This window comes from Saccopteryx bilineata, chromosome 5 (assembly GCF_036850765.1).
Source record: "Saccopteryx bilineata isolate mSacBil1 chromosome 5, mSacBil1_pri_phased_curated, whole genome shotgun sequence".
Classification (NCBI taxonomy): domain Eukaryota; kingdom Metazoa; phylum Chordata; class Mammalia; order Chiroptera; family Emballonuridae; genus Saccopteryx; species Saccopteryx bilineata.
In genome coordinates this window covers 68,309,156-68,325,709 of record NC_089494.1, presented here as the reverse complement: position 1 = coordinate 68,325,709, position 16,554 = coordinate 68,309,156, and the positions used below count along the sequence as shown (strand labels likewise).

At 44.0% G+C, this 16,554-nt stretch overlaps 1 protein-coding gene across 4 annotated transcripts in view; it reads right to left on the bottom strand.

Moving 5' to 3' along the window:
* STK39 (serine/threonine kinase 39) overlaps window positions 1-16,554 on the bottom strand; it is a 335,094-nt gene that overhangs the window by 277,109 nt on the left and 41,431 nt on the right. Inside the window, exon 1 of one of the 4 annotated variants that reach the window (XM_066279984.1) lies at window positions 6,829-6,880. The exons of 2 other annotated variants lie outside the window; for them this stretch is intronic. In XM_066279984.1, coding sequence (XP_066136081.1) covers window positions 6,829-6,865 — 37 coding nt within the window. In that variant the 5' untranslated portion in view covers window positions 6,866-6,880. Of the gene's footprint in view, window positions 1-978; window positions 1,065-6,828; window positions 6,881-16,554 lie in introns of those variants that run through there. One more of the 4 variants, XM_066279986.1, reaches the window with a different exon arrangement.

Sequence of the window (16,554 nt, the reverse complement as noted above, 5' to 3'; positions counted from 1 at the left end):
TGACTCTATCTGTAGTTCATACGACCCTTGCAGGAAAAGAGAGGGCAAAGTGGATCCAGGTTACAGCTAAGTTTCATTTCGCTTACCAAGAATATTCAGTTGGTTTAAAAGGGGGAAGGAGGGCTAAACTGGAATACCAGAAGACGAAATTGTTTCTAAAGTCTGATGCAGCATGGTGAGTCTAAGAGTCTAATATATAAGAGAGTAAGCCGGGAAATTCAGGATCACTTATGAATTAATATTCTATAATTGAACTTTGCTGATAATGTATTTTACTAACCTAAAAAAATGATTCTAAAAAATCTTTGTCCATCCAGAGTACAGGAGTTCATACCCTAGCACTGCCACATGTTAGCTAACTGCTCACCCCTGGATGACTTTTCTTCACTTCTCCTTGCCTCAGTTTCTCCCTTTATAAGATGGGGATGCAGCACTGAGCTCATAGGGTGGCTGGATGATCAAATGAGTTACTCCATTAAAAGCCCTTGGAACTATGCCTAGCACACAGGAAGCACTAATTAAATCTTAACTAGTATTACTCCTCAGGGAAATCCCTCCAGGTCAACTGGTGTCCTGCCAATTTGTCATTTTAATGCTACATAATATTGCGTGATATTGATGTACCACAACTTGTTCAGCACATTTTCGGTCAATGAGTATTCTTTTTATTTCCAGCCCCCCCCCCCCACATAAGAAAAATGTAGCAATAAACATCTGGTGCTTTTAAAAACATAATCAACAAACATTACTTTATGTTAAAGTTAAGACATAAAGTGGTCAACTGTCCAGTAATCCATAAATGTCAGGATTTAAAAAATAAACAAAAAAAGATATTGCATCAGCCTCTGACATGAATAATAGCCAGTGGAAGAAAGTTCTGCCATCACAGCCCACGTAAATGAGGAGCTCCAGGCCAAAAGTTTAGTAGGCATCCGCCCATCTCCTCAACACGAGAGGACACCTCACTGATATGCTAACCTGTCCTTTTCGGTGAATAGTCCAGGGCTGTATCCGGCTTTCTTTTTGGAGCTGCTGGCTAGTGGCGCATAGTAAACAAAACCAATGGCTTCTGTCCAGCTGATTTCTTCCAGTTCTCTCTTTACCAACTTACTCTATGTGCTCTATTTATATCATGTGTCCAACCTCAAAAACCCTGTGACCAAGCAGGTCACATGAGGGCCAGAGGCCGGCCAGAGTATGAATGGACGTATGTGAGCTCTGCAGGGAGGGACACAGCTGCCACTCTGCCTCTGCCCATTGTTGCTATGTGAGATGGCTGACCTAGCCTGGCAAGATTCTGATTTTTGCAGGAAAGCTTAAAATCCAGAATTTTGTGTGAGACCTCCTAATATGATAATGCTAGCAATTTTTTTAAAAAATTTGAGTTTTAAATATTGTGAGTCACACAAAAGCTTGCTGTAGGCCACAATTTGCTTCCCTAACATTACTGCTATTGGATTAAAAGGTGTCCCTTTCCTGGTAGGACGGTTGGTTACAGCATTGTTCAGATGTGCCATGGTTGCAGATTCAATCCTGGGTCATGGCACATACAAGAATCAACCAATGACTACATAAATAAGTGGAACAACAAATCGATGTTTCTCTCTGTCTCTCTCTTTCCCTTTCCCTTCTTCTCTCTTTAAAATCAATAATAATAATAAAAGCATACCCAAGTGTATCCTTCCTTACTGATGATCCAAATTTCTAATTATTTATTAGGTTACACATATAAAGTTGGCATTCTTCTAGATAAAAAATGATCACATTTTCCTATGGCTCAGCGTAATATAGAAATGTACTCAGAACATGGGCCCAAACTGATTTACTACATGTCGCTGCCCACCTCAGCCTACTAGTTCACACAAACAAGAAAGTGTCAGAGCCGTTTGGTGCGCGCTGTGTGAAAGGAACACATGCACGGTAAACTCTCAAGCAAACGCAAAGAGCAGGAACAGTGAGACAAGTATGATGTGCAATTTATACAGATTCCTTTACAGAAGAGACACTACTGATGGCCTGTCTGGTGGCTGGCACACTGACCTCGTATACACACGGGTTGGGCATAGGAAGGCCACATTTCTCAAGGCAGCTACAAGCAGGTGGCCCTCCTGAGTGACCTGGTTTGTGTTATAGCCAAGCTGGCTGCATTATGCACTTCTGCCTCCGTCAAAAGAACCAGTTAGTAGAGCTTCCTTCTGAGGTTGTTGGAACAGATTTAGAGCTTACCAAAAATAAATAAATAAAGACCAGGGTGAGGTGGAGAAATGGCTACTCCATGAATGTACTTACACTTCACCACGGACCTGGATAAGCCACCTTACTTGGGAAAAGTATGGCTAAAGGTCATAGGCCTCACCCAAGAAAATCAGCATCTGTGGAACTCAGTAAGAATCACCTAATAGCACAGAAAAACAAAAAAGTAGCCTGAGGTGCTGATCATAAGAGAGATAGAGAAAAACTGGTGTGTGGAATCAAACTGGAATAAATGAAATGTCAATAAACTTACCTTGGACCTCAAGCTACCTCTAAACCAAAATTTAAAAAATATAACAACACATTACAAAAAAAAAAAAACCTTACTAAAATCAGCAGGGGGTAGATTGGGATTATCTAACATAAAAAAATCATTAAAGAAGTTATTATTGAGGTACAGGGAAATTCTAAGGATCAGGTTAAAGAAGAACAGTGTATAGGTGATAAGAAGCTGTTACGTAACAAAATCTCATTTCCATCTAGGCCCTGGCCCGTGGCTCAGTGGCAGAGCATCATCAGCCTGGTGTGTGGAAGTCCTGGATTTTCCTAGTCAGTGCACACAGGAGAAGCACCCATCTGCTTCTCCACCCCTCTCTTCTCCTCTATCAATTTCTCTCTCTCTCTTCCCCTCCCGCAGCCATGGCTTGAATGATTCAAGCAGAGTTGGCCCAAAGCACCAAGAATGACTCCATGGACTGAGCCTCAGGTGCTAAAATAGCTCAGTTGTCAAGCAATGGAGCTATGACCCAGCCAGGCAAAGCACTGACTGGTACGGGCTTGCAGGGTGGATCCAGGTTGGGACGCATGAGGGAGTCTATCTCTGCCTCCCCGTCTCTCACTTAATTAAAAAAAAATTCCGCCTGACCTGTGCTGGCACAGTGGATAAAGCGTCAACCTGGAATGCTAAGGTTGCTGGTTCAAAACCCTGTACTTGTGTGGTCAAGGCACATATGGGAGTTGATGCTTCCTGCTCCTCCCCCTCTCTCTCTCTCTCTCTCTCTCTCTCTCTCCCCCCTCTCTAAAATGAATAAATAAATGAAAAATTTAAAAAAAATTCCATCTAATTCAATTGATTTATGTTGGGATTTACTTATCGTTTTTTGTTTTCTTAATGATACACACTAGCTGAAAAAAACGTTCTGTGAATATATTTTCTTGCCAGTAAAAAATAATAACAATTAGTCTGAAGAGCACTCAGGGATTAGACCCCCCCCCAAAGGTGAAACTGTATTCTAGGGTTCCAGGCCCAACATTGACAATAACCAACTTGAAACTTGGAGTAAACCATATAATTACTGTCAGAGAATGAGTGTTTACTTTTTAAGGAAAAAAATATCCTATTTTGATTGGGAGGAACCAGCTGTTGACAAGCTAGTCACAAGGACTGATGTGAGTTGCTACCTTCTTTGACAACCCCAAGCAGAGTCAGTCGCTGCCCCCAAAGGTTCCTTACTGCCTCGTCGTAGCACCTCCACACCCATGGAGCAGCTCCCTCAGCCTCGCTTCTCTGAGAATCGGCCTGTTCTCCGAAAGCCCTGCCTGGAACGCTGAGCATGCCGACAGTGTTTGCAAAGTGAGTGCGACTCGCATCAGCCCATCCCTGGGAGGCCACCTACAGACAAGGGAGATGAAGCTGTGCTCACAGCTGGGCCTACACACAGGACACCCAGTAATAGGCAAAAAAGAGCACTTTTACTCAATATGCTATCTCTGGACGGCTCATTGTGTTTTCAAGGAAGTCATTGGTGGCAATTACCTTCCAGAATGAACCCAAGGAGGCTGTCTGCCATCTACCTGAACGCTTTCTGATTTGCAGAACATCCCTTTCAATTCTGGAGTCAAGAGTCACAGGAAAGCTCACTCTGAAGAGCAATGTTCCACCATCGTAGTTCCCAAGTCTTAGTTTAGCGAGACCCAGAATGAATTGGGAAACTCAATTTAAAAATACTGAATCCACCAGCCCCTGCTCAGCAAGTAGGAGCCATACGCAGTGAGGTGGGCTAAAGTAAAGCAAGGCAGCCTATGATTCCACCTGAGTATAAAGAGGTAACACAGAACACCTAACAACGTGACGAGGTGACAGACAGGAGCCGATGACAGCCCTCAAAATTCATTTCAGGAAACACCGCATCAGGCCCTAGACTGCAGGAGGAACACAGTCCTACAGAGCAAGCTGGGTTTTCATACTCAGTTAAAGGTCACCTTGAAGTCCTTGTGCCCTGTAAACTCAAAGCCCCATGATCTGGCAGGACTGAAGAACTTCCTGTTCTGCTTTGAGGGGGCAGCAAAACCTACTCATTTGCTGATTAAATCGACCAAATAGAAGCCAACATTCCACAAAGAAATGTCCACTGCTATTAACACAGATAAACAGATACACCCACTGGCAAAGGCCAAAAGACACAAGTGTCCTGTTCTAATATGGTATGATGCTGATCTCCAACTCCTTACTGCTCCTACCTTAAGCCACCTGGAAATGGGAAGGGCTCTAAATGCAAAAAGAAGAGCCAGTATCTACTTTGATTGACATCAGTCCTGTTCACCCCTTCTCGGCTAATGCACACACACTGCCTTTGTATGAAGGAGAAAAAGGTGTCCCTCTGAAGGGACAGCACCTAGGGGTGCAAGGCCTTGCGAGTGGATGGTGCACAATCAGGGAAAACCTCCTTTCTTCAGCAAATTGCATCAGAACAAAAGTTAACATTCAGACTCCAGGGGCAAAGTATGACCTGGGTGACCTTTGGTCATGATCAGCATACCCATAGCCTATTTATTTGTGTGTGTGTGTATGTGTGTGTGTGTGTGTGTGTAAAATTTGTTTCTAAGACCCAGGACAACAACCCCACACTCAATTAGTAACCCCATGAGAATGAGAAGGCCCTGGGTTAAGGCACATTTTCTCAAAGCATCTGAGACTGGGTAACTACATTAGAAACACCTAAGATGTCTGTTTATAAAGCTGATTCTTGAGCCCATATCCAAGCTATTGAATTAGAATTATTGCAACTAGATGCCTGGAATCTGCATTTTAATAAGTTTCTCCAGCAATTCCCCTACCCTCTTGAGAACCATGGTTTTGGGACATTGGCTTCTCTTGCCCCCTCCGCCAGCCAGGACACCAGGAGTTGGGAAAGTGAATCAGCCAGGGGCCAGTTGAGAAAACTATGTACAGGAGGTAATGTAACAGGTATAATTTAATATAAAGAATTAGTTCAATAGGTGGTAGAGCCCCGAAAAGACTTAGTGATGTGGAGTAACTTCAGGAAGCAGCTACCACCCCTCGGGCTGGGGACCTCAAAGAGGGCAGAGGCAGTTATCAGAATCTCACAGTTTAGAGAAGGCCCACAGAGCCAGGCCCAGATTTCTGAGGGGCAGCGGCTGACCCCTCAGGATCCTGGAGGCCGGGCTGTCAGTGCGAGTCCACATGGGGCAGGGACCAGATTTCCGAGGCCTGGTTGGTGATGGCAGCTCGGAGGGGCACGAGGCAGCTGGTTCCAGGACGTAGGAAGCTGGGACCAAAGCCCTGCGGCTAGCAGAGTGAAAGACAGACCCTTTCTGGAAGGAAGCTGACAGGCACGGTAAGCAGACAGGATCAAGCACGTCCCTTCCCCCGCTCCAGCTCCCCAGAACCCCCCTAGTACCCCTTGTGAGGAGCGTTTAACAGAGAAACAGCAGGCAAAGAAGAAATGTGCTTTGCCGCGCGCCCGTCCAGTGTACAAGCTGGTCTAGAAAGGTCTATCTAACGCCTCCAAGGAGCCCAGGGTGCACGCTGAGAGGCCACTCCAACAACAGGCTGCAGCCTATTCCAAGCTCCACCTGACAAAGGCCAGGCTTTTTTTTTGTTGTTGTCATTTCACTCTGTTTTCAAACATAATTCCTAACATGACCCTTTTTAATGTCTAACACTCCCAAAACGTGCACTCTGTACTGCCAAACCCAGCGCAGCCCACTGACCTTCCTCCTGGCCCCGCAGCAGTTATGAGTGGGAGCACACGGCTAGACAGCTGTTAACCCTGTGACCTTGGACAAGCTGCTCGTGCGTGTGTGCCTCAGTTTCTTCAATTATAAAAAGGAAAAACCACAGCACCCACCTCACAGGATGGCTATTAATATTAAATGAAAGAATGCATGCACATAATAATACAAATGAACATGCCTGGCACTTAAGTGTTTAATTATGTTTTAATTGTTAATATTAATATTATAAACAATATGATTATCCTAGACACCTACATGGACACTAGAACTAGCCCTACTACAAGTTTCTGGGAAAAGAAATAAAAAGAAGAAAGAATGCCTTTCCCTGCACCTCCCCAAATCGCCCAGCTCCTGCCAGCTTCTTATGAACTCCATCTCATCGAACCCACTTCTGGTAGCCAGTGCTGGCAACTACCTTGTACACCATGTGACTGGGTGTACAGAGGATGATGGAGGGAAGTGACTCATTGTTGCAGCTCCACCTCTCCGGTAATCAGATATCCTTGGCGACCACATCCATGAAGCAGCAAGTAACTAAAAAAAATCTCCTCACTCAAGGACAGAGGGAAAAAATCCATTCAGGTTAATGCCACCTACCTGATATGACCACTCCATCTGATTTGATTTTACTCATAATCAAATTCTTGCTTATCTGGTCTCCCCTGGCAACCTGAGGCTCTACCCCACATTAGACCACACAACAGGAAGTAAAGGCAACAGACTGAGCCCCCCACACACAAGTTACAAATATACAACAGGAAGTAAGGGCAATGCTACAGCGTGGAGTTCCTCTCCCTCTCTCTGGAGCACTCTCACCCAGAAGCAGGGGTGACGCAATGGCAGCTGGACATGGAGTGCTGACTACAGGAACACGAATGTCCAGGACAGTGGAAAACAGTGCCTTGGCAACCCCATGGGTCCTGAGAGAATGGCTGAGTAAGAAGAAAGATGCAGAAACACCCCGTGAGGGGCCCTGACACCCCCCAGTCCCTGACGGAAGCAGCAGCACGCTTTCAGTTCCTGCCTCCACCAGCCCCACTCTGTGGGTTCCCTCACTGGAAGTCCAGGCAGGACCCCTCATTACCACCAGCGGGAGCAGGACATCAGGAGAACTTCTTCCCACAGTCTTGGGTCTGGGGGCCAAAGCTTTAGGACTACATAAGAATTGGGAGATGTGCCGAGAGCCACAGGGGTCACCCGGATAGCCTATGAAAACGGAGACGCTGCTTTAGTAAGTTTGGGCAGGCTCTGCGATTCCATGTTTGCACAAGCTTCCAGGGAATGTGATGCGGCTGGTCCCTAGACCTGCTAGAGCACAGGGACACAGCTGACAAAAATCACCCAAAAGCTTTCAGGCACCGCACCTACCTCCTCACAGAGGAGAAAGTTAGAAAGCTCCTGACCCACCCAGAGCCCCGGTGGACAACTGGGGGGGGGGGAGCAGACGCCTGGGGAGTTAGGGCGAGGCACCAGCCTGGGGACGGGGCTCCTGGCTTGCAGGAGTCCAGAAGGAGCACATTCCTACAGGAACATGATGTGCATTTAGCCCTGCAAAAATAAAGATTCAACACTCCCCTCCACATGTAAGTCTACTGTCCCGTTTTTAGGTACATTTTAGAAATTCACTACAAATGGAAAGATGAGGACAACTATACTTACTTTCCTGCCTCAGTGGACGAAGTGCAAGTAAACTTCAGAATTATTTTCAGCAACTATGGTTGAGACTTAATTGGACTTCAGTTATCTAGAAATTTATTAACCCAGAAAACATGATTCCTCAAGTATCATAGCTAAGTAAGGATACAGATCACTCACTGTATATGCTTTTAATTTATCATATTTTGGGCTCCCAGCCCCACTCATACTTAACAACTAAACTTTAATCACAGCAATGCTATGTCTAAATTCAACACAAATAGATTACCTGGTATACTATTTCCAGGAAAAGAGTCATTACAAATATTTCTTTTTTTTTTTTCATTGAAACTATTTTCTTACAGTACAAGGTCCCAGTACTGTGATCATATCTCTAATAGGAAGCAGATGTGTTTCTATGGAGAGCCGCTTAGGATGGCGTAAGTTTCAATATGACTCATAGTCATTCATTTTATTACCTTATTTTGATAGCTAGGCTGATCAGATTGATAAGTACTTATTAAATTGATCTTTCAACAGAGAAACTTGTTTATTTCTTTTGTTTCATTTACTCAACAAATGATAGTACTTAGTTTTATGTCTTTACTATCAAGTTTTTGACCAACTAATACGTGTACCTTGAACTCTAAGCTCTCAGAAGGCAGTTACCTACACCCTTGCCTGCTCACTGGCAAGATGAGTGCCCTGCACATAATGTAGTAAAAACCTGTTGGTGAGAATGGCTAGGCTCTGAGGGCTAGGCTCTGGGCTGTGGCCTGTTAGGTGCAGTATATGGGCCAAAATCATGAAAAGGCCCAAGTTTCAGATTCAGTCTCTTGTGTGTCAACTAGCAGAGAATCATAGTATCTTAAAGTTGGAAAGAACTTCGTACAATCATGTAATGAAAGAGAATATTCTTCATTAGTCACTTAGCAGATTGTATTGAGCTTCTAGAATGTGCCAGGCATTACTTAAGGTGCTGGAAAAAAGAAAAAGATCAAAATTACCTGTTCCCATAGAATTTACATTTTAATAGGGGGAATAGATTATTTTTAAATCATAAATAAGATAATTTCATTTTGTGATAAGTGCTATGACAAAAATAAAACTAAGGCATGAGATTGATTGGTGGGAGAGCACTTGAGCTAAGATGATCAGGGAAGCCTCTCTGAGGTGGTGACATCTGGCCTGATGACAAGGAGCTGCCATGTAAATGCCCATGAGTGAAGCATTCCCAGAGGAGGGGCAGCACATATAAAGGCCCTAAGGCCCTTTCCCCCCAGAAAAGTATCTGGAGAAGAGACATTTAGGTACTAAAACAAAATACGTGATCACCTCTACTACAATCATCAATGCATTTTATAATGAAGAGTCCTTCTCAAAACTCTGCCACCAGAATATAGTCTTATTGCTCCAGATGACAATTTCGAAGGCTTGGGCTGCCATGCATTGTTTGATCAAGCTCTAACATATAAAGGAACAAGTTTGGAGAGCTCAAGGGGCAGAGATAGGGGTGGTGTGGCTAGAGCTTGCTGACATTTGTTGACTGTGAGGGCTGGTGGAAAAACTGTCAGCTAGACAGGTGGGAAGGGGGCTGGACACATGGAGAGAGCGCTGTAGACTAAAATAAGTGCTCTGGAGAACTTTGAGAAGAAGAATTACATGACCTGGTTCACATTCTACAAAGCTCTCTGGCTGCTCTGTGGAGATGAGGCTGCCTATGGGGCAAGAGAGAAGCAGCATGGGTTGGTCAGGGAGCTGCAATAGATGTCCAGGCACAAAGTCATGTGCTCACAGCTCAGGTCACTGAGTAAAGGAGAGAGGTTGGATTAGAACATAGTTGGAGGTACAACCATAAGATTTGCTGATGGATTGGAAACTGGGCAGAGAACATTTAAGGACTAAAACCAACTAGGTGGTCACTTCTACTATAATCATCACTGCATTTTATAAGAAATAGTCCTCCTCAAAACTCTGCCACCAGAGCTGGTCCACCCACCAGAATACATGCTTATTGCGCAGATGACAATTTCAAAGGCTTGGGCTCTCATGACTTGTTTGATCAACCTCTGACATCAAGAACAAGGAAGGGCCTGACCTGTGGTGGCGCAGTGGATAAAGCGTTGACCTGGAATGCTGAAGTTGCCGGTTCAAAACCCTGGGCTTGCCCGGTCAAGGCACATATGGGAGTTGAAGCTTCCTGCTCCTCCCCCCCTTCTCTCTCTCTCTCTCTCTCTCTCTCTCTCTCTCCCTCCCTTCCTCCTCTAAAATGAATAAATAAAAATAATTTTTAAAAAAGAACAAGGAAGGGTGAGGATGCAGGGAAGGAGATGTGAAAGCCTCCTTCCTGCTCGCCCCACTTGCTAAGTGAGGAGAGACAAGCAACAGGAGGCATGTATTTCTACATATTCAAGAGGCAGTCCTGGGAAAAAGAACTGTTCAGTCTTCTCTTACAAAGGAATATTTATGTGCACTGCCTCCTATGAAACCTTTTATAAAAACAAAAGAATAAGTAGAAATATTTGGTATTTGAATGTATTTTTTCCCATCCCACTATTTTACTTCCCGCTATTTTACTTTTGGGGGCTTAAAAGAAATAATGAAGCAGTCAAATAAAATGTTTTTCATCCCTTCCTTAAAGTTAAACCATAATAAACAATGACAAAGAGTTTTTGAAATAAGTTTTTTTGTTGTTTTTTTTTAAATTATTTTTTGCATTTTTCTGAAGCTGGAAACAGGGAGAGACAGTCAGACAGACTCCCGCATGCGCCCGACTGGGATCCACCTGGCACGCCCACCATGGGGCCACGCTCTGCCCACCAGGGGGCGATGCTCTGCCCATCCTGGGCGTCGCCATGTTGCAACCAGAGCCACTCTAGCGCCTGGGGCAGAGGCCACAGAGCCATCCCCAGCGCCCGGGCCATCCTTGCTCCAATGGAGCCTTGGCTGCGGGAGGGGAAGGGAGAGACAGAGAGGAAGGCGCGGCGGAGGGGTGGAGAAGCAAATGGGCGCTTCTCCTATGTGCCCTGGCCGGAAATCGAACCCGGGTCCTCCGCACGCTAGGCTGACGCTGAAATAAGTTTTTTAAAATCCCATTATCCAAACACAGCTATTTTCATGGCAGCATATTACATTCCAATCCTTATTCATATACAGGCACACACATAATTTACATATACTCATATATATTGGGATAATAATTATGGCTCTGTATTCTGATATTTGCATTGTGAATTAGACTGTAAACATTTTTCTTGTTTCTAAAATATGTTTATAATTATATTAGTTGCAACACTACATCCCAACTTGTTACTAAACCATAAACTATTGCCTTTAACCCTAAAATTGGGTATTTGAACCCTCCTTCCTCTCAGTTTTGTACGTATAAGTTTAAGGGATAGCCCACCTTTGATGAAAATAAAAGCTAAAACAATGCCAAATGCATAAGTGTTAAGGCTCCTGTTAAGTTAACTATATTTAGTAACTCATTAAATTACTTATAAAATCATGTATCTGTCGATGACTTGCCAAATCAAGTGAGTAAAAAAAATACATCAACTTCATTCAGGGATTATTTACCTAGGATACTAGAATAACTCATAAAGCACAAAAGGAAATCAGTTGAACCTGCACCAGAAAGTGTGAACTTTTTTTAAATGAGTGAATGGCATCTGGACCCAGATGGAACATCACATTCGCACTGTAATTTCAAAGCCTTAGCCTTCACCAGGTGGCTAAGTACTCTAAAGAGTTCACAGATGACACATTGCAAGGGGTCAACTCTCTGCCTGTTTTAAGAACAGCACTACATTAAAATAGTTTACTATATTTAAACATGTTGTAATTTAAACATGCAAACAACATACAGACACATGTTCTATATGGAGAGAATACTATACTGCATTCTAAAGGTACTTTTCCTTCAAGGCTTCCTAACTCCTCCGTGCATGTCTAAAAAAATGTCACGTTCATGCAAGCAGCAGTTTCCCAGCTGTCCTCCAGATTCTTCGCCACAGCATCGTATTTTAGGAAGTGCTAAAAGTAGCAGAGAGCCAGGAGAACTTTAGGGATTTTTAAAAGAAAAACCCCAGATCCCTTGATACACTGATACTCAAGGAGTTACACCATTCAGCAGACAGGAGGCTGACTCCAATGAAGTTTGTTTTCAGCTCTAAAAGGAGGCCAGGGGGTGTCTCTCTGTGAAGATGCTCACACAAGCCTTGACAACCCAAATGGGTTACCTGTCCCGTGTTGTTATTAGCTATTCTTAACTTGTGAGTCCAACCATTTTGGGAGAATGTCTGCAGGAGAAAATATGATGGCTGTCTACAGTACTGAGCAGACCTCACCACAGGAGAGCCTGCACCGCATCCTGGAAACCTGAGGGAGTTTTGTAAGCCGGACTGTATTTCCAAGTCACTGGTGGAGAAATGCCTTTGTAAAGGAAACAGTCACCCTGTGTGTCAACATCATGGCCATGCAGACTTTCCCATCTTCTGCCAGGACTTACACTGGACAAAGACTCCAAAGGACCTCTGATTCTTGGACAACTGGTATTCAGTCATATTAAATACTACTTGAAATAATTAAGCTGTCAGCAGGGCCTTGGAAATGTTTGGCTATAAGAGTATCTGGATGTCATATTATGTTTCACGATAGACTCTGACCTGCAGTACAATTCCTCACATTCTCTAGCCAGAACCAAAATGACCAAATAGGGCCAACAACAAAAAAAATGTTTATTTTCCATTCACCTTCATTTCTCTCTTGAACTTTAAAGTAACATTTCCATGCTTTTTTTGTCATCTGTGTATCAAAAACTATACACCAAATTATTTAAGAAGTGGGAAAGGCTATGACTACACAGCAAAAATCCATGGAAATATTAAATGAATGCCATAGTCTTAGAAACTGGCACACTATAAATCTACAAGACACATGCATAACCAACTACCATCTCAGCTCACTTTCAACTTAAAACCAAATGTATTTTTAAAAATACCTCTAAGTAAAATTGAAATTAAAAACTATTCAGTTCAGCTAATTCCTTCTCATTTTTCACTACCATTTAACTATTAAACGTTCACCTTTTATATTTATACCAGTTTATAAATAATTATATGTCCTCTACTTGGTTTTATTATGATGAATTTCATGGGCTCAGGCACCTAACAATATCAAACAGAAAAATCTATTAACTCAGTGAGGCTAAGACTTGTATGTGGGATTGAAAAACATCAACCAAGCCTGACCAGTGGTGGCACAGTGGATAGATAGAGTGTCAACCTGAGATGCCGAGGTCCCAGGTTTGAAACCCCGAGATAGCCAGCTTGAGTGTGGGCTCATCTGGCTTGAGCAGAGGCTCGCCAGCTTGAGAGCAGGGTTACTGGCTCACTGACATGATCCCAAGTTTGCTGGCTTGAGCCCAAGGTCGCTGATTGAGCTTGAGCCCTCCGGTCAAAGTACATATGAGAAGCAATCAATAAACAACTAAAGTGATGCTTCTCATCTCACTCCCTTCCTGTTGCTCTCTCTCATTAAAATAATAATAATAATAATAATATAACAACCAAGAACAACTTGACTTGTTGATTTATATACTTTCCATGTAAGAGTGACATTCACAACTTCAAACTAATTAAATTCAACCAACAGGACTTTCAAGGGAGTTCTTAAAGAAAAAAAAATTAACAAGGAATTTAAAAACTCGAAAAGTACATCTCACATGGTTTACATTTCCAACTCCACTCCCCAGTTGACTCTTAATATCTACCTCACACTTTCATTTATTAAATAAATGATGAAAATTCCTTCCAAGATTTTCTTTTTAAATATTTTGGATTAAAAGCCCACATTGCAGAGGCCAAACCTTGGCTGGCAGCAAGACTGCCTGAATGAAAAGTGTGGGTAAAACTATCCCACAGAAAAAGATCTCCCTGCGAACACTCGCAGACCCAGCACTACTGCACAAGAGAAGCAGTAAAATGTAATTTCTGGGCAAGCCTGGGATGTTTAATTTGTCCTGATGTCCGGAAATGACAAACATGCATTTCAGGAGTTAGCAAGCCCTAGTCGTCACGTCCAAGCAGTGAGCCAGCCTCCCACACCTCAAACCCTGACTGCAAACAGAAATTCTTTAAAATATGAATGCAGTCAATATTTGAGATTGCCAGGCATAATACAATGAGAGAAAAGACAAACTAGACACAAATAATTTGCAAGTGGGTGGAAAATGGTCATTTTTATCCCATTCCTAAAGGAATAGTTTAGAGCTCGGAAAAATCCTGTCCATGTCTCACCTTTTCTTTTCCCCAAAGCCTTCCAGAACCCCCATTGAGAATAAACACCACCTCTTTCCAACCTCCCCCAACCAGCCCCGAACCACAATCCCATCAGCCAATGAACAAGGAGGCTTTCCCAACCCTGAGCTGGTTCCCAAAACACTTAGGACTCTGAGTCAAATTAATGTTCAAGAAGACCATCCAATAAAAAGATATCTCTAGTTGTCCTTAAAAACGAGAACAAAGAAGTTTTGTCCTTCTTGAAATACTCTAAAACATTATTCTCTGTCAATGATCCCAGAAAAACAAAAAACAACTAGTCAGAGATGAAGCTTCCTAAGAATCTGAGGCCCTTCCTCCCACAGAAATCATGGACACAATAAATTCAAGTGCAAAGTCCCTGTTCACTCACAAGTGCCACTGCTCGTTAGTACAGACACAGTCCCATTCACTTAGGTTCCCAACAACCTCATTTTATGCCTGAGAAAACTGAGGCCCAAGGTCATTCTTCATAAGTGGCAAAGATTTGTAACCAGGTCTCTGAATTGAAAAGTTTCCTTCCACGTGACTCGTTCTACTAAGCAGGAAAAGTAAATAAGCAATTTGTTTTGCCCTCCTACTGGTCATTTACATGGTCAGTCTTAAAGTGCCCCCCCACCCACAATTCCATCCAGGAATAATCACTTCTATCATATGCAGCAGTGGTCAAACTGCTAGAAAGCTGCCTCTGGACTGAGTAATTATAATTTAAGAGACATTATATATGAAAAGTTTGGAAAACACCTCGAGAGATTAAAAAAAGAGAAAGAGGCTATAAGAGAATACATTTTAAAAGTTAAGTTAACTGAGATCAGTTTCAGAGAATGTGATCATATGCAGAAGATGAGAAAACTGAGCACAAATTATTACCTCCACTTCAGACTGACTGAAAAGCATGAGGGACTTCAGTTAGATGTGCAGATGAACTTTTTGATAGGGAAGAGTATAATACTGGCTATATAAAGCCATCAATGGGAAGATTTTCAAGAAAAGCACCTTATATCTAGGACAGGATTTCTCAACCTCGGCACTACTGACATGTTGAGCCAGATAATCCTCTGTTGCAGGTCCTGTCCTGTGTGTTGCAGGCTGTTTAGCAGCATCCCTGGCCTCTACCTATTAGAGGCCAGCAGCATTCCCGCGCCCCTCCCCAGCTATAACAACCAAAGGTGTCTCCAGACACGACAAAAACCCGTAGGGTGGAGGGAGAAGAGGTCAAAATCTCCCTCAGCTGAGAACCACAGCTCTGAGTTAGAGGGGTATCTGTCTGAAAGAGGGAAGGAGGAGGTGGGGTGGGACAGAAACCAGATGTTCCACCCAAGTATCAAGGTCCTGGCCAACCCAGTCACTGAGAACTAAAACTGCCAGAGGGAAAACCGACGTACACCTGGATACCTGGAAACTGGACAGCCTGCCTGAGAGGCTCAAGGATGGACTGTCCTCAGGAGGAGATGGAGCCCAAAGAAGGGAAGAGGCCTCACTCTGCCTTGGGGGACCTGGTTGCAAAGCCAGGGCTCCAGAGAGCCCCGTTCCGAGGAAGGTGTTTTAGCCGAGGCCGAGTTTATGAGAAAGCACACGTCAGAGCTGTCACCAATGTCAGAGTTGAGGCTGCCTATGGTTCACCATGGTGCTGACATGACACTGAGACGGAACACCCTGGAATGGGAGGCGTGGGAAGAGAAGCAGGGGAAGACGCAGAGCCGGCACTCTCTGAAGGGCCTGGGGCCCCTTGACAGCACAGGAAAGGTTACACGGCTTGGAGAACCAACGTGTGTTCTTGAAAGGCTTGTGAAAGGCACCGCGTGCTCACAGAGAATAACTACAGGGAGTCTGGAGGGTTGAAGAGGGGCAGGCCACTTGTCAATCGGCATTTCAGTGCCTAAATACACAAGGCACTAACATGGGAACTGCACACAAAGCAAGGCCTCACACCTGGCCTTACCCCTTGGGAAACACTGCTTCGGGCAACTTCAGAGCAGGCACTGGAGAGATCCACGTCAGAAGTGTTTTCTGTGCCCTCCCAGGTTGTCCTGCACTGGCCTCTCAACATTCTGCAACCACCACGCCAACCTGGAAGAGCCTGTAACTCAAACACCAGGAAATAATCTGTCTGCAGCGGAAACAAGAGAGAGGTTACAGAGTAGAGCAATAGTGCCCCAACCCCCGGCCCCAGGAACCCGAGGTGGAAGACAGCATGGAGGACAGGATCTTGGGTCCACAGGGCAGTTAGAGCCAACCACCCCACCTGCAGGCTGGTGGAAACCAGGCTGGAGTGCTTCTACCAACAAGTCAGTCCATGCTCACTACTGACCAAGCATCAGGCTCTCAACAGCGCTGAGAACAAAGGACAAGTTATAGCCCCTCTAAA